General features: G+C 41.9%; 1 protein-coding gene across 29 annotated transcripts in view; it reads right to left on the reverse strand.

The window, feature by feature from the left end:
- Positions 1–24,850, reverse strand: part of KCNMA1 (potassium calcium-activated channel subfamily M alpha 1) — a 550,733-nt gene that overhangs the window by 289,439 nt on the left and 236,444 nt on the right. For all 29 annotated transcript variants that reach the window (XM_056531312.1, XM_056531315.1, XM_056531323.1 and 26 more), the window contains exon 3: positions 10,558–10,619. In XM_056531312.1, coding sequence (XP_056387287.1) covers positions 10,558–10,619 — 62 coding nt within the window. The remainder of the gene's footprint in view (positions 1–10,557; positions 10,620–24,850) is intronic.

Raw genomic sequence — 24,850 nt, forward strand, 5'->3', positions numbered from 1 at the left:
TGTCTGAACTTAACTACTGTTGGCACCTGGATGGGGAATTTGTGTTGAACAGCTAAGGGGAGGGGATAATAGAAAAATTTGAAATCTAAGATGTCTAGACAGCAAGCCTGGTAGACATGAATTAAAGCCTTCATGACGGTCTGGGACAGATCAGGGAATTCACCCCCTATGATTTAATGTTAATTGTTGTGTATTTTGTCTGAACTTAGTCTGATCAGTGCTGCATTATCCTATAAGTTCTATAATGATGAATTTAAGTTAAAAAGTAATATTCATCCAAGGACAATGTCTTTGAAGACCCTAGCCAGGCTATTAATAACCTGACCAGACCATTTAATAACCTGACCAGAAGAGAGTTGGAAGGCCCCCAAACATTTTCAGAAGTTGTTCTGGCACCTTAAAGGACACCTGTAGCAAAAGACAACTTATCCCCATCCACAGGACAAGGGATAAGTGTCTGATAGCGGGGGTCCGACCACTGGAACCCCCCGCAATATCCTAAATGGGGCCCGCATTGCCGCTCTATGTGAGCGGCTAATGCGTGTAGCGTCGACCTCTCAACGGTCGACGGTATGCCCCCTACACATACAGTTCTATGGTAGAGGTGGGGAGGCACGAACGCTGCATCCCAGCCTCTCCCATAGAACTACATGGAGGAGGCGTGTCGGCCACGACATCACGCTGCGGCCAGCACGCCTCCTGCACGGGATCGCGATGGCAGAGCCGTGGCCATGTGCAGGAGATTGCATTGGATAGAAGACAAGTTGTATTTTGCTGCAGATGTCCTTTAACATACCATCCTGCATGGTCCTGTTCAATTTCAGTACCAAGTGGATCTCAAGACCCCTACAAGTTTTACCAGTAGAGCCCCAAGCTTGCCTAGCTCTGATTTAGACTACTTTGTTCATAGGCATAAGCCTGACAAAAATTGTTGCTACTTTGTTAAATTCTACTTTGTTAAATTTGGTTAAATTCTATTTAAAACAAAAAAAATAAAAAAAATCTAACTATACTACTAAACCTATAATTTCAGGGCACAGTGAATATATGATCAAGGTCATATTTTACTGTTTGTCATTGTACAAGATGCTGAATGTCCCAATGTTTGGCAATGGAATATTACTGAATGGCCCTTTATGGGGCTCTGTGCCCTGCGTATTATGAATTACAGTAACTGTCTGCTTCCATGTATGTCCTGGAAAATCCGAGCTGTCCACATTTGTTTAATTAACGTGCACACGGCAGATAAATTCATATGAAAAAAACACAGCCTCTTCATCCAGAAAGTTTAACTACTTCAATCTGATAGAGCCCACACAGACAGAAGGACAGGCTGATGAACAGCCCTGGACACCCAATATTATACAGTACTTCATTAAATGTAAGTGACGTGACAAATTATCAGGACAGGAGGAGGTTATGCTTATTTAAATGCACTATATAGTGCTATATCCACTGCTAACTGCATACACATGGGCTACAGTTATATGTAACAGAAAAAGAAAGAAAAAAATGCAACGCAGCTCAGCACTCAGTGCTCATGGAGAAATCAGTAGAACTTGATGCCAGGAGCCCGGATTGCAGAGAACGGGCCATATCCCATAGCACAGTAAGGCTATGTTCACACGATGCAATTTCTGAGATTCCACGCAGCAGAGTCACATGGATTTAAAGTGGTTCTCCGGTGCTTTAGACATCTTATCCCCTATCCAAAGGATAGGGGATAAGCGGCCTGATCGCGGGAGTCCCGCCGCTGGGGACCCCCGGGATCTTGCACGCGACACCCCGTTTGTAATCAGTCCCCGGAGCGTGTTCGCTCCGGGTCTGATTACCGATGACCACAAGGCCGGCGGCGTGTGATGTCACGCCTCCACCCCCGTGTGATGTCACGCTCCACCCCTCAATGCAAGCCTACAGGAGGGGGCGTGATGGCGGTCCCCAGCGGCGGGACTCCCGCAATCAGGCATCTTATCCCCTATCCATTGGATAGGGGATAAGATGTCAAAAGCACCGGAGAACCCCTTTAAATGGGATTCTGCTGCGCTGTTTACATAGCAGATGTTCCACACCAAATTCAAATTCCGGTGTCCACAGAAAGAATAGACATGTATGCGGACATGCGCGGACATGCAGAGAAATGCATTACTGTCTAGGCATTGCTGCCAGTGCTGGCATGTTCTGCCGGTGCTCTGCTGTCAGGGGAATGTCCACACAAAGATTTTACATGCGGACACTCCTCCATGTGAATATAGCCTTAAAGGAACAAGAGAGCTTTCAGTTCCCAGGCCAGCAAGGGTGTATGTAATAGTCATTAAAACACCAAAAGTTTTACCGATATACATTAAAAATCAAAAAGAAAAAGGACAAAAACAGGAGATGGTTAAAAACCAGCAGGGAAACGTTGTCCTTTTTAAAAAAAATGTATTTATATCCATTAAACTTTTGATGTTGTAATTACTATTATATACACCGTTGCTGGGCTGGGAACTGTAAGTGGCTTTTTTTTTTTTTCCTTTACTAAAGTTTATATGTAGTCAAAGCTGTATTAATACTTAATGCTGCCCAGGGCACTGGGGCTGAATACACCTTCATTCAGCAATGGTGCCATGAAGTTCTGATTTATGACTTTTATTGAATGCTCAAAGAGTTAGTGTACTTAGAAAGTTATTTACACACTGTTGAGAGCCCAAAGCTGTACTTATGCAAACGCTTTCATCCAAAGTCGCAGACTTGAATCAATAAATATGTCCACTCAAATGAAATGCTTATTTTTTTTACTTTCACAGACAAAATATTAAAAAAAACAATAATGCTATAATGTACGGGTTATACAAACATTAACATCTTTTAACAGACATCCACAGGGCAACAACAATTGAAATTTTTGTATTGACTGCTGTATAAACTATACTGCAAACAATCTACACATGGTTAGACGAAAACAAAAAATTACCATGGCAATGAAAGAGCAGGAACCAGTGCTGATGTATCTTTAGGTTTATTGGAGGTTAAAACACAAGAGTAGATAAGCACAAATACCGACACACGGGAATAGCAGTAACGCGTTTCAGGTCACGTGACCCTTCATCAGTCTGATTACCTTACCATACCATACCAAGTCTAAGGATTTGTTCAAACCATACCACAACATATTTTTAGGGACTGACAGGTACTAACAGGGTGCTAGACTATCTATTAAAAGTTTGAATATTCTACGACCAACAGTTTTTCTACAACCACCTTCCTGTGGTTTACAGGTTGGGTTTAAAGAACTTTTGTCTTCCAATCTTAATATATTTGTCCTAAAACAACCATACTGAGTGTGATGAGCAGCCCTTTGATAGAGTCAAGAGTCCCGATATGAATCTATTTTGGGTTGACCCCCATCGATCAAAAAGTTCAAATAAAATCTGTTTCTTTCTTTTTGGCTGAAAGTAAAGAGAACAGTAGGAAAAGGTATTTAAAACGACATGGTCCATGTTAACATTGCAGGAATTTCTGCAGGAAATCCAAATCCTGAGGCCATGTTCAAATGGCATATTTTTTAGGTACTCCATGAAAACTATGTCTAATACGTGTCCCATTGTTTTCAATCAGAATATGTGTCATTATTCACACTATGAACTACTGCACACATTTCTCTCACTTCTGATTATAAATACAGTATTTGTTGGTAAGTGACCTGCAGGGCCGGCATTAGGGCGGGGCATCCTAGGCAATTGCCTAGGGCCACCATCCAAAAGGGGGCCCCTGAAAAGCTTTAGGGCATTACTAACAATACTCCATACAGCCATCTGTATCCTTGACTATTTGTACAATAAAAGAACTATTTAAGTTACCTGTGGTGAGAGCCATCTTCTAAGTTCTTAAGTATTGGATACACACATGAAAATCTAGCAGAAACAACAGGTACGCTTTAAAGTGTAAATATGACTTTAAATATTTGTTGCACATGGCTCAGCATTATAAATTGTTGGCTTTATTGGTAGGATCTGTACAATCTCCAGTACAGTCTGTTACTTAATGTAGAAGATGACACCATACAGACGCAGCCCAACAAAGACGTTCTTGGTTTTCTTTAAAAACATGTTTGTGCCCAGCCAAGTATTAATCTGTTCACTTTCATAAATAAAATTATTTGGATTGACATTATTACAAGCCATAGACTATAATGTTTATCTAAGCTGCTATCGGACCAGCTGGCTTATTACACAGATTGTGATATCATCATGGTACTAGAACCTTGAGGTTACGGCATCTTACTTGGCTAAATTGCCTCACAGTAAGATTTTCTGAAGATTTTCTTATTAGCCTTTAATACCTATAAAACGTGCTGAAATCTACACAAGTTATATTATCATTTTCAACTATCTCCTGTGTCTGTAGATTTAACAAATCTTAACATGATGCCAAGCTACAACTGCAGCCGAAGCCCTAAGCCAGTTCTCCCAGAAGCCTATTCTGCTCCATTTAATTAGCCTGAAAGCATTTACAATGTGTCATCTGTTTAATCAAATTTTACTTCAATTTTCTTCCTGTGACACACTTAGTAGAGGTTGTTGCTATGCTTTTGCTTAATCATTTTTCTTGGTTAGCTTTCCATATACGAGATACATTAGACTCCATCTTTAAAGAGGGACACAAGCATCACAGGACTACATTGCAGAAGTCAGAATGTTCAGTCAATTCAAGGGTTGTGAATAGGAGCATGGGGAAGGCCAGAGAGGTCCTGGGGGTAGAAGGCAAACATTTTAGGGGAGCAGATCTGTTGGAAAGACTGAGAATTGTTGCTATTGGTTATTGAGCCTTTTCTATTTTAATGTTTTTATGATGAACAAGTAGAAAAACATATCTTGTACACTGTAAAGTAACCAACACAATAGTAATTACAATTATTTTATTTTAGGAGGCTTACAGAGCACAAATATATTCTGCGGCACTATGCAAGCTGAGGTTGTTATCCTATACAGTTCCTTACCCCCCCAATAGGGCTCAAAATCAGTATGTTTTTGGCATGTAGAAGGTTACCAAAGTACCTAAAGGGCACCCGTGCACACACAGGCAAGAGCCACCATATTAGAGCTCTGTATAACTAATAGGTTTACAGAGTTGAAATACGGTTAGGTACATCAGCTCACATTTAGGAAATTATGTTGTTGAAAAGCTCAATCTTGAGATGTTGGCCTTGTGTTTAGAATTCGCAATCTGTTGACTTTTTATTATCTGAACAAAATTTCAGAAAAAGTATAAATACTTACTTTTTTGTATGAGGCTGGAAGGCTGGAAGGCTCATAACTCTTTTGAAAAATGGCATGTAACTTAATTTATTTACCTTTTGCTTCTTGCCAAGGGCCACATCGTTAGCCCTTAAAGGGGTACTCCAATTAATATTTTTATTATTTTTTCATTCTGATGTTCCCCCAATGAGTAGATATTGCTCTCCTGTCTTCTGAGCCCCGGTCTTCTTCTGCATTCTGTAACAGGATGTGTCACACTGCGCTGAACTTATCGCCAGCCGCAGGGAAGTCGCTCCTTGGAAGGTGATACGTTGAGCAGCAGTATGATGTAATGGGAAGTGTATGATGTAGCTGCAGTGCGATGCACCAAGAAGGAAACTTGGCCTGGGCCCGTTACATGACATTGCCGCTCAGTGTATCACTGGCCGAGGTGCGACATCACTGTGGCCGGTAATAAGCTAATGTGACGCATTCAGCTCCAGAATGGGCAAGAAGACTGAGGCCCTGAAGACAGGAGCTATTAGTTGGTCTAAACTTAGACTGGAGGGTCTACAGATACTTAGAATTCTGTACCAAACTTTTGGTGCATTTTTGCAATGTGTAGACGACATACCCTTTTCAAAGCCACGCCTCTTATATTGGAGCCACACCTATTTTGCTAGATCCACTGGAAAAAATTCTAAACAAAAAAGTGTCTAAAACTCATAATAAATGTGGCATAAGTTATGTTTTTAGTGCAAATTGTACCAGGATTCTGATGTGTTTACAATTGCAAATGCAATTGCCAATGTCTATCTCCTTAACGACGCAGGACGTATATTTACGTCCCTGGTCCCGTTAATGTGGTTTAAATCGTTCTCTAGAGCGGAGAATGGGTTAAACCTGGTGGGTCCTGGTTGCTACGAGCAGCCAGGATCCACGGCTATTGCCGAGCACCGCCTATTCGGGCTGATACCCGGCATTAACCCTTTAAAAGCTGCAATCAAAATTGATCGCGGCATATAAAATGCAGGGTTAACAGTGCCGGTAGCTTAGTGGAGCTGATCAGGACATTGGTGGTCCTCACCTGCCTCTAGGGCTAGAGCAGCAGAGTGCCAATAACACTGATCAATGCTATCAGAAGATTGCATGGTTTAGCCCCCTATGGGGGCTAAAAAAAGTGAAAGAAAAAGTAAATAAAAGTGAATTAACCCGTTCTCTATTAAAAGTTTAAATCACCCCCATTTTCCTATTTTTTGAATAAAATAATTAATATAAATAATCATTAAAATAAACTATTAAAATAATAAGGTTAGCTAAGGTTAGTGGATGGCATACTTGTAAAAACATACCCAAAACAAAGTCCAAAATTGTGCATATACCATTGTGCATTTTTTCATATACCACAAAAAACTAATAAAAAAGAGATCAAAAACTCCCATCAAAACAAAAATGGTACCAAAAAAAAGTACACACCACGGCACAAAAAATGAGCCCTCATACATTCCTGTATGCAGAAAAATAAAAGGGGTCATAAGATGACAATTTTAACCCCTTAACGACACAGGACGTAAATGTACGTCCTGTTGCCCTGTTACTTAACGCACCAGGATGTACATTTACATCCTGTACACGACCGCTAGACAGGGTGGTGCTCGTGTCATGCGCGGCAGGTCCCGGCTGCTATCAGCAGCCAGGGACCCGAAGGTAATGGCAGGCATCAGCAATCGCGCGGATGTTCTCCATTAACCCCTCAGATGCCATGATCAATACAGATCACGGCATCTGCTGCAATGCGGCCAGTATAATGGATGATCGGATTGTCCGCGGTGCTGTCGCGGGGATCTGATCATCCATAATGGTGAACGGAGGTCCCCTAACCTGCCTCGTCCATCTCTACTGATCTTCTGCTCTGGACTGAGATTGAGCAGACCAGAGCAGAAGATCACTGATAACTGATCAGTGCTATGCCCTATGCACAGCACTGAAAAGTATTAGCAATCAAATGATTGCTAAACGTCCCCTATGTGGACTATTAAAGTGTATAAAAAAGTATAAGAATGTTAAAAAAAATTTTTTTTAAATCTCCTCCCCCAATAAAAATGTAAATTATGCCTTTTTCCCATTTTACCACCAGAAAGTGTAAAAAAAAAATTCTGAACATAATTCGGATCGCTGCGTGCGTAAATGTCCAAACTATTAAAATATGTTATTGATCATGTACGGTGAACGGTGTAAACGTAGAAAAAAAATATTCCCCCCAAAAAAATAAAAAAAATGATTAAAAGTTTCACATATGCAAATGTGGTGTCAAAAAAAGTAAAGGTCATGGCACAAAAAATGAGCCCTTATATTTCCGCTTATACAGAAAAATGAAAAAGTTATAGGTCGTCAAAATAGAGGAATTTTAACCCCTTAAAGGGGTACTCCATCCCTAAACATGTTATCCCCTATCCAAAGGATAGGGGATAAGATGTCTGATCGCAGGGGTCCCGCAGCTGGGGACCCCCCCATTCTACCATACGGTACCCACCTGTGACGGCTTCCAGAACCGCAGGAGGCCCTCAGGCTAATACCATCCCGACCACAGGGATGTAAGATCATGACATCATGACTCCACCCCCGTGTGACGTCACACCCCGATCTTACGTACCCCTTTAAGGACTCAGCATTTTTCAGTTTTTCATTTTCGTTTTTTCTTCCTTAAAAATCATAACCCTTTAAATTTTCCACCTAAAAATCCATATTATGGTTTATTTTTTGCGCCACCAATTCTACTTTGCAGTGACATTAGTCATTTTACCCAAAAATCCATGGCGAATTTGAAAAAAAATCATTGTGTGACAAAATTGAAGAAAGAACGCCATTTTGTAAATTTTGTGGGGCTTCTGTTTCTATACAGTGCATTTTTTCGGTAAAAATGACACCTTATCATTATTCTGTAGGTCCATATGGTTAAAATGATACCCTACTTATGTAGGTTTGATTTTGTTGTACTTCTAGAAAAAAACTTTTTTTGCGCCATGATCTGAAATCGGTACCATATGTGTTTTGATCAGACTTTTTGATCGCTTTTTATTCATTTTTTAATGATATAAAACGTGACCAAAAGTACGCTATTTTGGACTTTGGATTTTTTTTTTACATGCACGCCATTGACTGTGCGGTTTAATAAACAATATATTTTTATAGTTTGGATATTTATACACGCAGCGATATCACATATGTTTATTTTTATTGACATAGTTATTTTTCATGGGAAAAGAGGGGTGATTCTGATCTTTATTAAGGAAGGGGTCCTGCGTCGTTAAGAAGCTAAACGCACTAATTTGGTTAAAGAGTTTGAGATTTTTTTTTAAAGCGGTACAATAATAGAAAAGTATGTAATCAATGGTATAATTTTAATCGTATTGACCCACAGAATAAAGAAAACATGTAATTTTTACCATAAATTGTACAGCGTGAAAACGATACCTTCTAAAATTTGCAAAGTTGTGGGTTTTTTTTCAATTTCCCCATACAAATAGTATTTTTTAAAATTTCGCCATACATTTTATGGTAAAATTAGTGATTTCATAACAAACAACAACTGGTCAAGCAACAAACAAGCCCTCATACTTGTCTGTGGATGGAAATATAAAAGTTAGAGTTATGAATTTTGACTTTTGTGAGGAGGAAAAAACAAAATTGCAAAAATAAAATTTGCTGCGTCCTTTAGGCCAAAATGGACCTGGTCCTTAGGGCGTTAACCATACTAATTTTAGTGCATGTAGTTATAATTTTTATATAAAGTAGTAAAATAAAACCAACATAAGGTATCCTTGTGAGCGCATGGACCTACAGAATAAATATAAGGTGTCATTTTTACTGAAAATTGCACCCCAAAATTAAACATGGCGGGTTTTTTTCACCACACCAAATTTTTTGGTTTTACAGTAGATTTTGTTATTAAGTGATTTATGTCATTACAAAGTACAATTGGTGGCACAAAAAACAAGCCCTTATATGGGTCATAGGTGCAAAATTGAAAGCGTTATGATTTTTCGAAGGGGAGGAGGAAAAAACGAAAGTGCAAAAACAAAAATTGGCCTGGTCATTAAAGTCAAAATGGGTTTGGTCCTTAAGGGGTTAAACATATTAGATAATGTTTACATTCCATAGATTTTATAATTTCACATTTACACAATCTACTTGTTAACTCAACCTAAAAATAGCCTAAAACAGCTCATATATTTGTGAATATGATGGGGGGAAAAAGTCGGTGCATCTTATACGGCAAATACACCCCTATTGCGGCGGTCCCTGCGGCCATCAACGGCCAGGACCCGCGGCTAATACAGGACATCACCGATCGCGGTGATGCCCTGTATTAACCCTTCAGATGCGGCGATCAAAGCTGATCGCCACGTCTGAAGGGAAAGTGGCACTAACCCGGCTGTTCAGTCGGGCTGTTTGGGACCGCCGCGACTGAATAGCCGGGTTAGTGCTTACAGGACACCGGGAGGGACCTTACCTGCCTCCTCGGTGTCTACTCCGTTCAGGGATCCCTTGTATGGCCGGCGCTCTCCTTCCTCATCATCACGTCGTCGCGTAAGTGCGTTGGCGTGCTTAACAACATGATGACGGCGACGGAGAGCGAGGATACCCGGCCGGCAGCAGAGACGTTCATCAGCAGGCCGGCAGCAGAGTGACGGGGACACGGCGACAGCGATGGAGCGACATCCAGGGCAGCAGTGACGGGTCCGGAGCGGCGTGGACACGTGAGTATTGCCTCCTATGCAGTGGTCTTCAATCTGCGGACCTCCAGAGGTTGCAACATCTGGAGGTCCGCAGGTTGAAGACCACTATTGGGTTCAAAATCTTAAATTTTTTAGATTTTGCACCTAAAAATAGGGTGCGTCTTAGACACCGGTGCGTCCTATAGGGCGAAAAATACGGTAATTCCCACTGTATATATATTTTTAGCTTTTATGGCTTTATAATTAAAGCACAATATTTTTGTGCCTGGATAAATAATGTGAATGTACATAAAACTAGAATTCCAAGCAACATAACCTAGATGGTTATGGCCAGGGCAACCTTAATGTTTAGTGCTGCAAGACACAGTGTGACAGGGTGGTCACAGAACAGTATAAGGCTAAGAGGTAATTATAATTGCCAAATGCACTTTCATCTGGTCCTTTTTTGATGTAGGCAAATGTCACACTAACATTTACAGGAAGAGTATAGTGGGGATTGATTTGTGACATGAGTCGGAGGAGGTAACAATCATAACAATATGTACAACATGCATCTTACACAATATATACAATTTCTGTATTCCTTAAGCAGGTATACTCACTTGGATGAGTCGATGAAATATATCACAAGGGCCCCAATGCTTAGAGCAAAGACAGTCACTACCTGTGCCAAACAAAACAGCAGTGTTAGTATTCATGAGAGCTAAAAAGTCCAAGTCAACGTACATTAAAAAGCTGTTTTGCAAAATATTAAAGGGGTACTCCAGTGAAAACCTTTTTTCTTTTAAATCAACTTGTGGCAGAAAGTTAAACATATTTGCAAATTACTTCTGTTAAAAAATCTTAATCCTTCCAGTACTTATTAGCTGCTGAATGCTACAGAGGAAATTTGTTTCTTTTTGGAGCACTGATGACATCACGAGCACAGTGCTCTCTGCTGACATCTCTGTCTATTTTAGCAACCATGCATAGCAGATGTATGCTAAGGGCAGCACGGTGGCTCAGTGGTTAGCACTGCTGCCTTGCAATGCTGGGAACTTGGGTTCAAATCCCACTAAGGACAACAATAAATAAAGCATTATTATTATTATAATAATGTCAGCAGAGAGAACTGTGCTCGTGATGTCATCAGAGAGCATTCCAAAAAGAAAAGAATTTCCTCTGTAGTATTCAGCAGCTAATAAGTACAGGAAGGATTAAGATTTTTTTTATAGAAGTATTTTACAAATATGTTTAACTTTCTGCCACCAGTTGATTTAAAAGAAAAAAGGTTTTCACTGGAGTACCCCTTTAATGACTGTTTTATCATGGGCTAAAGGTGTCACAGATGTATATCCCTATACTCAGGTAGCTTTCTATTATCCCAGGGTCAAAGGACCTTACAAAAATAGTCAGATCTAACAGCACGACCTACTGTACCTTTATTTTCAATGTATTTTTAACAAATCTATTTAAAATGCTGCAGAAAGTCTTCCACAGAAATTGCCCTGATGCAGACCCAGTTCGAATTTACTGCAGGTTTCCCGCAATGATTTCAATGGGGGGTCAAAATCTGCAATAAATCTGGAGGTTTCCTGCCAAAAAAAATATTCTATTGGCTCGGTCATGGATGAATTTGACCTCTTTTACCAGGATTCAGGGGCAGCACGTATTATTTAACAATATGAAGGACATGTAAAAGCTGGAAGGCATTGGTAAAAAAGATACACACACCACACGGAATAATACGCCCTGAAAGGACACAAATAAGAGGTAACAATTACCATGGCCTTCTCAATACCGGAGGGTAAGTCTTTTATTCTATTACACCCTGTCATCTCAGATGTCATTTATTATTAAGGGATTTCTTTCAGCAGGTGACTTGGAAATGCAATCAACGCAAGGAGATGTTATCAGACAGATAAATGGTATCTTCAGTCTTATCTCTGTCTACCATCTGTAGGACAATAGTGCTGAGGGAATGAGGACGCATCTCTGGAACTAAAGGTTTATCAAGAAGGACAAACACAAATAAAACTAAACTTAGTATTTCTAACCCAGTAAATGAGGGAACAGTAACAACTGGATGTACACTGTATATACTCGAGTATAAGCCGAGTTTTTCAGCACGATTTTTCGTGCTGAAAACACCCCCTTCGCCTCCGCTTGGCGCTGGTCCGGTGCTGCAGGACTGTCCGGTGGGGAGGTCGTCCGGTGGGATAGTGGTTCCGGGCTGCTATCTTCACCGGGTAGGCCTCTTCTCCGCGCTTCGGGCCCGGCCCCAGAATCGTTCATTACCAACGTTCCTCTGCGTCATCGTCAAGGCAACGCCTCGATTTCGGGCCCAAAGTGCGGAGAAGAGGCGCCCCCGGTGAAGATAGCTTCCCGGAACCACTATCCCACCGGACGACCTCCCCACCGGACAGTCCTGCAGCACCGGACCAGCGCCGAGCGGAGGTGAGTACAGAACTAAAGGGGGTGAGAGGGGGCTGGATGATGTCGAAGACCGCAGTGGTCTTCAACCTGCGGACCTCCAGATGTTTCAAAACTACAACTCCCAGCAAGCCCGGACAGCCGATGACTGCCCGGGCTTGCTGGGAGTTGTAGTTTTGAAACCTCTGGAGGTCCACAGGTTGAAGACCACTGAGGGCGGATAGTTCACAAGAGGATGATGACAAGAGGATGATGACAAGGGGATGATGAAGGGGGGTGGGGATGATGACAAGGGGATGATGAAGGGGGGTGGGGATGATGGCAAGGGGATGATGACAAGGGGATGATGAAGGGGGGGTGTGGGATGATGACAAGGGGATGATGACAAGGGGATGATGAAGGGGGTGTGTGGGATGATGACAAGGGGATGATGACAAGGGGATGATGAAGGGGGGATGATGACAGGTGGTGATGATGAAAGGGGGATGATGACAGGGTGATGATGATGAGGGTCTGGATGATGACAGGGGGGGATGATGTATTTCCCACCATAGGCTTATACTCGAGTCAATAACTTTTCCTGGGATTTTGGGGTGAAATTAGGGGCCTCGGCTTATATTCGGGTCGGCTTATACTCGAGTATATACGGTACATAGAAAGTGATCTAGTGCAGAATTACTTCATATTCAATGTAAAGTGTGAATCGAGCTCTAACATTGTCTGTGTTTCAGAATGTTGTCTTGTCTCCACCTCAGGTTTAATTGAGTTTATTTAAAGAATTAAATCTTCAAAAGATATTTCACATTTTGACAAGAAGCAAGTACTATTCTAATGTTTATGTGTGCTAATAAACACAGTCAGTAACTCATGACATTTATAGATATTTCCAGCCCTGGGTTTCATCAATGACAGTCTTTATAAAGCTATTGTAGAAATAGAACACTCTGAGCAAATGTTGTCTACCACTAATAATGTCTCCAACTTTATGTAGACTCTGGACGGCTGGATGCCTGTGATGTTTATCTGTGGAATATGCATATAAAACATGACAGGTATGAGCAACTTTCTTATGCTATCCATATACAGCACCAAAAGGAAATGCCATCTGGTGTTAATCCAAGTTATACAATTATAAGACTTGTAATATCATGTAAATGCTAATGCTCTGGACAATAGAACAGAGGGAAAAAAAACATTGGTAGGTGTATGAGGGCACAGGTATAGTTAACAAAGTGGTGGTTACCAATGATCGGGGGCACTTGGTGAGAAATCTGAGGGCTATGGTCTAGACTGGTGTTCCCTAAGCGCGGTCCTAAAAAATCCACAACAGGTCATGTTTTCAGGATTTCCTTTCACAGGTGATTTAACTGTGGTGATCCTGAAAACATGACCTGTTGGGGCTCTTGAGGAGAACCGAGCTTAGGAAAATGCTGCAGATTTGTTGCAGATCCGATTTTCCCAATTAACTTAGAAAGCAAGTCAAAATCTGCTAGAAATGCACAGCAAACCTGCAGCATGTAAGCCCTGTGTGAACATTCCCTAAAGCTGTAAGTAGAAATTTTCATGCCAAACAATTTGAAGTATAAAAAGTAGAAATAAGAACTTTGAATTATTATGTATCACCAAAATAATTTCTCTCAGACTGGAACCTGTAACAAGCAGAGCCCTCTCTCCTTGTATCTCTGCAGTTTCTGATAAATAGGTTTCTTATAACTGGGCTTTTCTGCCAGCAATTCAGCTTCCATAAAATGGTAATGCCTGTGCCTCTCCACCACTGGTCACAAATGTGGTATAGCAGGGTGCAATGCAGGGCAGATTGTGTAACCCTGGGGGCAGATGTTATTAACCCCTTCTTGTCATGACGACAGGGCGAGGTTTAGCCTTAACCTCCCAAAGGTAATACCACTGGTCCTGGGCTAGGCATGGGAGCAATGAAGACACCGATGCCAAGTTATAGACAATAGTAACTTTACTGAGGGTAGATAGGTGATACAGTCTATGCAGTACAGCCAATATCCCAAGGCAGTGACCAGTGACACAGGGGGACCTTGCAGGCTTGCTGGGACTTGCAGTATGTAAAGACACTTTAGTGCAGGCCACGGTGACTACATAGAAGACTTGACTTGACTGACTTGACAATTGACATGAAGATGACTTTGAGCTAACTTGAGCTAACTTTGTGGCTGCAGACTTTAGACTTGAGGCCTCCAATGCTCTGGACACACTCTGAGACGTCTTGACTAAACTGGACCTCAGGAACAAGAGCTAAGAGCTCCAAGAGAGAGATTGCAGCCCCTACCCTGGTTTTATAGGGGAGCTTAGCAAGGATCCCATAGGTCACTTGGGGGGGTCACTTGGTCACCAGTGCCTCCTGGGTAACAAGCACATGGTATAATACTTAAAGCAACAGTACACTAGTAATACAAACAAATATACAATAGGGGTTACACTGTAGGGGGTGGGGGAACCTGGGCACATGGAGGGACTCTGCCAGACAGGGCAGGAGAAATGTACGGGGACACACCATCCCGTACTGGGCCACCGTACAAATATGGTAAGATTCAAAGAATTGTTCATTTTACCTTTCATTTGTCTATGAGCACAGTATAACAATAACAGAAATACAATAAGAGGCACTTATGTCGTTAATCCAAATATTACTGCAGCCAAAGAAAGGCTTATGATCATTCCTGTACACCAACAACTAAGGCACAACTGTGTTTGAGAAGCACTGTCCTATGCTGCGTTGACATAGTATGAAATAATCAGACTATGCCTAGGGGGAGCAGATTTCTGTAAAGTACTTACATTAGACAAGTGTTTTCACTGAGGCTGGGTTTGCATGTAGTAACACAATAGAGGACAGTGCACTGCTACAAATGCATCTGGATAGGTTGGAGGTTTGGACTGCGAAGTGGCACATGAGGTTCAACACTGATAAATGTAAAGTAATGCGCATGGGGAGGAAAAATCCAGCCTGGAAATATGTATTAAATGGAAAACTACCAGGGACAACGAAAATGGAAAAGGACTTAGGAGTCTTAGTTAGCAGTAAATTTAGCTGTAGTGACCAGTGTCGGGCAGCTGCTGCCAAGGCAAATAAAATCATAGGGTGGATGAAAAGGGGCATAGATGCCCACGACAAGGAAATAATTCTACCACTGTACAAATCACTAGTCAGACCACACATAGAATACTGTGTACAGTACTGGGCACCAGTGTACAAGAAAGATATAGTGGAGCTGGAGAGGGTTCAAAGACGGGCAACCAGGGTAATACGGGGAATGGGAGGACTAAGAAAAAGCTTAGGGATGACCTAATAACCATGTATAAATGCATCAGGGGGCAGTACAGAGATCTCTCCTATGACCTATTTATACCCAGGACTGTATCTATAACAAGGGGGCATCCTCTACTAGGGGAAACAAGGTTTCTATACCAGCACAGACAGTGGTTCTTTCCTGTAAGAGCAGTGAGACTATAGAACTCTCTGTCAGAGATAGTGGTCATGGAGATCTCTATAAACAGGGCCTGGGTGAATTTCTGGGAAGTAATAATATTAAAGGTTATATAATCGCTCCGTCTCCCATCAGAAATAAAATGGGCAGATTTATTACTGCAATCACACCAGTTTTCTTCTGCAGTTGCATTAAAAGGAGTAGCATATGTGCCCCAGTCATGAACTTTTCATCAAACTTTTGGAGAAAAAGTAAAGAATGAGAAAGACATTCGGTGATCATAAAGTTGGGAGCAAGTTGCAAACAAGTCATATGGGAGCTGCTATAGAAGTTGTCACGCCTAGATTGGACCAGCAGACATTGGAGCTGTCATGTGAGAAAAGTCTGTGTGTAACACCATGTTATGGTCATATGTCTCACTCATTTCGGGATTCACAGCCCTATTACTGGTTTAATGATTGTAAATACACGTCATAGAAAATGGTTATGGCTGCTTAGCTCCCACTTTGCATGCAGTATTAAAGGATAAACCGTGAAAAGAAATGTTAATTCTTATAGCTAATATCATATATCATGTAAACTTAGTTCTGAAGAGCATGATTATTGGTTCATAAGACCAAACATCTATGCCACTGCAATATCCATTTTTAACACTAGGGGGAGTAAAGTAAAGCATTACTATATAACCAGTGCATATATTAAAATACGTTTAGGAACAATACAGTGATATATACAAGTTGATAAGGAGCTTCTTAACATGAATCTTTAAAAACATCTAATCTTATAAAATTTACATTAAGAAAATGTAATGTCTCATCAACAATATGAAATGATATTATCACTAATAGACATAAGAGTCAAAGAGCCAAAAGAAATGTGCAAAACTGTGTCACATTATAATTTATTGATATTTGGCTACAATAGCTACATGTGTAAAAACTATAACGTTCAATAAAGCAGTAAATGCACTAGCTACTGACAGGTTTGACATAGATAGAGCAGGGTACTCAATTAAAGCACTGTCTGTCGTAGAATTTTATTATTACCTATATAATACTGCCACCCACTGTGCCCCTGAATATAATACTGCCACACTGGTCCCCTAAATGCTGCCAAACATTGTGCTTCTGAATTATTATCTATATAATACTGCCACCCACTGTGCTCCAAATATAATACTGCCACACACTGTTTCCCTGAATATAATACTACCAAACACTGTGGCCCTGAGTATAATACTGCCGCAAACTGTGTCTCTGGGTATAATTCTGCCACATGCTATGCTCCCAAACAAAATATTACCAAACACTGTGCCCAGAACTAAATAACTGTACCTCTCAATGAGGTGTCAGTGCCCTCTCAATGAATAATGCCACTGTGCCCCTTAATGAACTTTGCTGCTTTGCCTCCTAGGAACTGTGCTACTATGCCCCCATGAACGGTGCCACTATTCTCCCACATATACTGTGCCACTATGCCCCCATTTGTACTTTACAACATAGTACATGTACGTATCACTGTGCCCCCATAGTCACACAATACATGTGGAGGCATAGTGGCACAGTACATGAATATAAACTGTGCACTTAAATAATTTCCTGTGACAGAAGTTCATGATGGAAGCTGCATCAACTGAAGAGTCACAGATGGGTGAACACAAGCGACACCTGAGAATGCCCTATGTCCCAGGCATGCCGATCCTCTGCTATTGCCTATTCTAGTCAGACTTGGCCACAGCATAATGAGGCAGGTAGCGCTTATCGTGCCAACTGCATTATAGAAGAAACATTTGGGGGCTGAGCAGTAAACAGAGTGTTCCCTTGCTCCAGGCCATGCTCGATTATTCATTGAAAAGACAATGATACAAATAAATGTGGGGAGAGCCAGCTGCCTCCTCAGGGTCTTGATGCCTGGTGGCTGCAGTGCACATGTGGACCACGGTCGGCCAGTTGAGTATGGCTGGACTATAATAGCAAACACAGTCTAAGGAATTATGCTTTATTTATTATTTAGGGAACCTGTCATTACTTTCATGCCGCCTGAACAACGAGTCATCATGGTGGCTTCTCCCTGTCACACTGTGGTGTCTCGGCCTTGCCAGGTAAATGCTACCTCAGGTGCTGTACTTAATGTCTGTTCTGGGCACCCACTACTACAGGTTTAAATGTGTTATGATTCATTGCACTGTAATGTATTGTCAAGACCTTTTATGCTCATTGTGCCGTTAAGTGTTAACTTGTTTTTACAGGAGGATTCTAAGGGGATCATATGTCTGCTTCAGCCAATCAAGAGGTGCTAATTAGTCTTGTTTTGGAGAGGAGAGTGGAAGTCACCTTCAGACCTCTGCTGTGGACCTGTACCTCCCCACATGGGGACAGGCCAAGGAGATCCAGTTGCTGCACCAACCTGTCCCTGAGAGACAGCACCCTTTACAAGAGTCCGCTGACCAGACCTTGCACAGTCCAAGTCAAGTTCATGCAAGTCAAGTTCCGAAAGGATAACAGGAGATAGAAAGCTTTGGGCAACTCTGGTCCCATTAGGTCCAGTCTGGCGGTAAGTCCTAACGTAAGTGTTTGTCAGTTCCAAAGTCTTATGTAAGCTACTCAGTCAAGTTCCAAGTCCAGATCAGTCTCAAGTATATTTCAGCAAGTTAGAAGCTAGTCAGCAAGACTCCAAGTCCCATAGTGCCTAGACGCAAGTATTCTCCAGCGAACTTTGCACTAAATACTGGAGTCACAATACAACCAACCTCTATTGATAAATTACTTCCTGTTTGGATATGACAAGAAAACTATCAATGCAAACTAGAGACAAATACTGAAACATGTTCTTTTTTTTCTATTCTGTTTCTATTTTCTGATTGTAATTTTTTTTATTTTATTTTTTGTACATTATTATGGGGTTGTGGCCTGAGCTATTTTTAACAGTATTTAGAAATATGGTTTACAGCAGAACCTATGCACTATAGATAACAATTGATCTGTCCCATTCAGATAAATTGTGTCCCATTTAGTTGAATTGACGATGCTACTGAGCATTCTCTGTGAACTTTCCAGAGGTCATTCTACAAGGAGCAGGGTTACTATACAGGAGGTTGTAGGATATCCTGAAGAGCTAGGCTTTCAAGTTGCTTCTGAAGGTATCAATGGTGGGTGAGAGTCTGGTATGTTTGGGTAGTGAGTAAGTGAAATACGAGAGTAATGTTGGAGATGATTGTGTGAGGACCTAAGAAGAAGAGAGCACCAAAATATTTAGCCTGGGTGTAAGGCTCAGCATCTGAAAGCTTAGCCTTGTAATACTCACTTTGTAGCACATGTAACATATAATATAAGGAATGAGTAATTCTCTATCTCTATTGCTCGAGAGAGGTGTAATCCCTAAGTAGTCCGATCTTATGAGAAGTATATAGGGAGATTTATTAAAGCCTGTGCACAAAAAAAACTGACTAGTTGCCCATAGCAACCAATCAGATTGCTCCTTTATAAAAAAAAAACTAAAAAGGCCTCTAAAAAATGAAAGAAGCAATCTGATTGGTTGCTATGGGCTACTGGTCAGCTTTTCCTCCCCACAGGTTTTGATAAATCTACCCCATAGTGTCTGGTGGAAGAGTAGTGGAGCTTTTTTAAGCTTTGTTAAGAATGTTTTTTTTCTCCATGTTATGTTTTTCTTGTTGTATGGAACCGCAGTCATGTGACTTACTATGTGCTTGCTATGATCTGCGCTCCGGCCGTGAGCACTGGCCGTAAGCGCATTACCCCAATCTCTCCTCCAGCCAGTGGGGCTGGGATTTGCTTTGCGGGATGCGCCCGCATGCAAATCCCAGCCAGTCACTCTGCTGTCTCCTCCCCTGGCTCTCAGCTCTGGCGCGCGTGTCCCAGTCTCCTAGGGTGAACACGCCGAAGCTATAAGATTTAAAGGGCCAGTACGCTATAAGATTTAAAGGGCCAGTTTTTACACATGTGCCTCACTTATAAATTCCTGCTCCTCCCTCACATCTCTGCCGAATCTTCGTTGCCTTGTGCCACTGAGAAAGCGTTATTCTGACTTGCCTTGCCGTGTTTTTGACCCCTTGTTCTGTGACCTGACCTTGCTCCTGTGCCGCCTGCCTACTGACCTCCTGCTACGTTCCTGACTATGCACCTGTGCCGCCAGCCCTGACCTTTTGCTATCCTGACTACGAGTTGCTGTATCCCTCCTGTGCCTCAAATCTCCTCAGCCACTTGTGTGGTCGAGTCGTGCCAGGGGTAGCAACCTGGGTTTCGCCTGCCGCAGCAAGACCATCCCACTTTGCAGCGGGCTCTGGTGAAAACCAGCGGCACCTTAGACTCAGTTCCCTGGCATGGCCTGTGCCATCTGCCACACAGGTCCAGCGGATGCAGTGCAGTCTGCAGGCATCATATTATAGAACAGGAGGAATTGAGCAGATTGATATATAGTTGTTTTTGGAAAAGTTGCAGGATAACTTGTAATTTTTCATGTAAATCTCTGCTCATGCTGGTTAAGTAAACAAGCTGAAGCTTCTTCTTTGTGATTGACAGCAATCGGTGGGAAAGTGTGCATATAGAGAGAGAACTGTCAATGACTGAGTAGGACCACATTTGTGTATGCACAGCCCTCTATTGGTTTGCTGCTTGCTTGGCTCTACTCCACTCTACTAAATATGCCAACATTTTTAAGGGATCACCACAACAATTGTAACAAAAAGGTCATAGTGTATGTACATTTTGTCTTAAAAAGGGTATTTATGGTAGTTTTTGGATTATTCTCAGGTTCAATGGTGGTACTTAAATATGTCCCATGACTTTGTTCAGAAATTATTAGGTATTTCCATCCTGTAATTCATTGAGGATGCCCTAGCCCTGGAATTTATGAGGGTGTTACTTGGACACCTAAACATTATTGCAGACCAAGTACACCCTGTCATGGCAATGGTATTTCCATTGGCAGTGGCCTCTTATAGCAGGATAATGCTCCAGCCACACTGCAAAAAATCTTCAGGGATGATTAAAGGAACATGACAAAGAGTTAAAGGTGATGACTTGGCCTCTAACTTCACATGTCTCAATCTGAATAAGCATCTGTGGGATGTTCTGGAAAAACAAGCCTGATCCAAGAAGGCTTCACCTCAGGTGATTAATACAACCGGACACATTCAGAGGTATTATTGTCCATGCCTTAATGGGTCAGAGCTGCTTTAACAGCGAAAGGTAATCTACAGTCTGTAAGGAAGGTGAAAACTGAGCAATAATATAAACAGTATGTGCTTTCTCACCAAATGTTATTTAGCTGTGTCATTACTGTAAAATACTGTAAAATGTTATGAGCTGTTAAATCATGTAACCTCCAACTTCTTAGGAAATCTGTAGCGCTACTTGGATAGAAGCCAATGGTAACTCCATGTGTACATGTGACACCTTTCCAGGTCGGTACGACCTCTTCCTCAGGCACCCTGCAGATATACCCTGCAGAGTCACCTTAGGACTCTAGGAGAAAAGCCATTTGAGTGCCAAGAGTGTGGGAAGAGATCAATTAGGATCGATCACCATCCTGACATACAAAAACTAACCAGAACTGTATTGATAAGGAGCCTCCCGGTTAGCTAGTTTTGGATTTCTACACCCTCTTACTCCATTGGGGTTTGCCTCCCCCCTCCCCCCCCCCCCCCCCCGCTTACCAAGAAGGGTGGTCCCGGGAGCTGGGCTGTACTTTTACTGTGCGAGATTGGGATAAAGCAGCCGCCTCATCTGCCATAAAACATTAGTTTCTGTTAAATTGCAGGAAACCTATTTTAAAATTCTCACAAGGTGGTATCAGGTTCCCTCACTGTTACACTTATACTTTCTGGCAGTCCTGGATGTGTGTTAGAGGTGCAGCTCAGCTCCAGGTACGATGGCCAACATTTGGCTGGAGTGCACTTCTTGGAGTGCACATTTGGCTGGAGGTGCTTTTACTATCTTTGATACCAGGACAGGTGAAGGACCTGATATTGGCACTGATGTGCCTGCTACTGGCTGTGGCACTGGGAGTCATTCCGAGGAGGAGGAAATCTATAGTTCCCCCTATGGTAACAGATTGGTCTTCTTTTACCTTTGCTAGGTGGCCTGCTGAGGCAGTTTGGTGCATTGTGCTACTTGTGTTTCGACTACTCATTTGCCTCTTCTGTATAGTTTTGGAGCCCTAGTTGCTCTCTTTTTGCGATGCTATGATTAAAAGTACACATGGAGTGTCCATTGGCTTTTATCTGTGTTGTCTTCTATCTGAGTTGCGTTCCCTTAGGAGTTGGAGATTTCATGGTTTGTGGTTCGTTGCTAAAGGGGAAAGAGCCAATCGTTATATTTGATCAAACGCATACATCAGCCTGGCTTTGCACAACTCTCTCTGGAAAGCGTATACCATTCATAAGGTTGCATATAGAGAGGAGGTCTACACTATGGTTCTGTGCAAACTTTTATTGCATTGTTTCCGTAGCATCTGTGGTGTTAAAGGGGTACTCAGGGAAACTAAACCCATAGCCCATAATTTCCCTCTCATCAACCTATATAATCATCTAAATATCATTAATTACCTACATAGAGAAGTTTCCCTTCACTGGTGGACACTTACATGCATCAAGTGAGGGAATGACATCATCCATCCAGCCATCCACTCCGTCTCTGTCCAAATCCCTTTTTGAAAGTAGCCCCACCCTCCTGAGAGACACAGACCATGTGGTTTCTGCCATGCACTGATGAGTCATGCTCTCTTTAGTACTGAGAACTGGGAGGTGTGTGCAGCCTCAGCCATACACTGAACCTCTCTCTGCTGCTCAGAGCAGGAGGGTGGTGGCTACTCTCAGAGAGTGAGCTGGCAGAAAAGATTGCTGAGAGATGTAGGCAAGGGGAGGCCAGAGAAGCAAGCCAACAGGAGCCGAAGGAACCATGCATATCAGGCAGGATGGTTTACAGGAAACATATACCCAGGCAGTGTGGTGGCTTTGGAGCTATATATATATATATATATATATATATATATACACACCCACTTCTTTGGAGTACATCTTTAAGCAACTGGCACCAAGGAATTCTGGTCTGCTAATATTAGATGGTAGCAGGATGAACCATTAGGTTGAAGTTGATTGGTGGTTGAGTTGGCATGTGTCTGTTTGAGGGTAAGTCCCCATGCTCACCATAAAAATGGGAAGGGTTCCCGCCTGAACAGTAGCTTTTGTCTGTAACTCTGGTGTAAACAGAGAAGTTTTACTGTGCTTAAGAGGATGCCTGTTAGAGCAGCATAGATGATGGTATGCAAAGACTGTGGTGCTAAGCCATGGGAAATACACTGGGCCAGATGTATCACTCTGTCTAAAATCATAACTGTCTGTTTTTGCCCAAAGCAACCAATCACAGCCCAGCTTTCATTTTACCAGAGCTTGTTAAAATGCGAAAGCTGAGCTGTGATTTGTTGTTATAGGCAAAACCGGACAGTGTGGGTTTCAGGAAGATTCATAAACCTGGGTCACATATTATTATTAAAGGGGTACTCCAGTGAGGTAAAACTCATCCCTAATACACAGGTGGGGGTTAGCACACTTCGAAGATTGTGGAGGTCCCAGCGTTCGGATCCCCCGCGATCAGACACTTATCCCCTTTTTTGTGGATACTTTAATCTAAAGTTTAATTTTAATTTTTACAGATTTCATTGATATATATGTGTTTCCTGTCATGGAGGCCTAAAATTTTAAATATATGCTAAATGCAGGAACACCAATATCAAGCTATTGATATTACAAAGTGACCTTAACACACCACTAACCCTCTCCTACATACTGCATCAAGCTGCAAGTAAAAAAAAAAAGAAATATGACTGGTACTTGGCGGACTACAACAGCTGATGCTTATATTTCTAGCCATCCCTTCTCTCTTTGGTCACTATTGATTTTGGCTTGCCAGAATGCTGATCTTAGCATTTTATGGCATTTCAATTTGTCAGAACTAGTGGCCCTTAGGTACCATTATCTGCAGACAATTTAATTAAGTGAAAAAAAATTTAAATGGTCTGTAACAGCGCATAGTCTGGTGGTTCTTAAACAAGCCATCTTTTCATAAAGAACAAACACTACAACAAATAAAATACATCTCAAACTAATTTTACAATGTGTACATGTGGGTGGATTTCTAAAAAGAACTATTTAATCAGTTAAAAGGGTTGTCTCTTACAACAACACCAACCTATATGACTGATAAGGAATATGAACATTCATTCATTCTGATGCCCCTATATGTGTTCCTGCACAGTAATTTATTTGGATATTGAGATGTAATACCACACTTACCCTGTAGAGGCCACTGCAGAGAAAATGAACAGACAAGTTAAACTTTATTGACTACTAGCTGAGTACCCAGTGTTGCCCGGTATTTCCTACCTAATCCTTGTGGGGAAGGAAAAGCAACAAAGGAGGAAGCTTTTGTCCTCATATCGTGACCCCCATATCCTCTCCTCATATCCCGACCCCATATACCCTCCTCATATCCCAACCCCATATCCCCTCCTCATTTCTCAACCCTTATATTCTGTCCTCATATTTTGTACTCATATCTCGACCTCATATCCTGACTGGCCTATCTGGTCCTCATATCTCCTCCTCATATCCGATCTCATATCACAACCTCATATCCCGACCTCATATCCTGTCATCTTATCCCGACCTCATATACCAATCTCATATCCCGATCTCATTCCCCGTCCTCATATCCAAACCTCATATACTGTCCTCATTCTGTACCCAAATTCAGGTCCAGCTCTGCTTATAGGCAAAATAGGCAGCTGCCTAGAGCACCCTCTTGATGGGGGGTGCTCTGCCTGCCACAAAAAATGTAAACATCCGGCATCTGAACCACTTGCTCAGCCATCAGGATGAGGAGGCAATTTTTTTTTACAGTGTGTCACCCAGTAATAAGCTAATTACATGAGGAGGGGGCTTGTTACAGTGTGTCACCCCAGTAGGAAGGTGGGATATGTCAAAGGGCAGGCCAATTTGACATACCAG

Source organism: Hyla sarda, chromosome 7, assembly GCF_029499605.1.
Source record: "Hyla sarda isolate aHylSar1 chromosome 7, aHylSar1.hap1, whole genome shotgun sequence".
Classification (NCBI taxonomy): Eukaryota; Metazoa; Chordata; class Amphibia; order Anura; family Hylidae; genus Hyla; species Hyla sarda.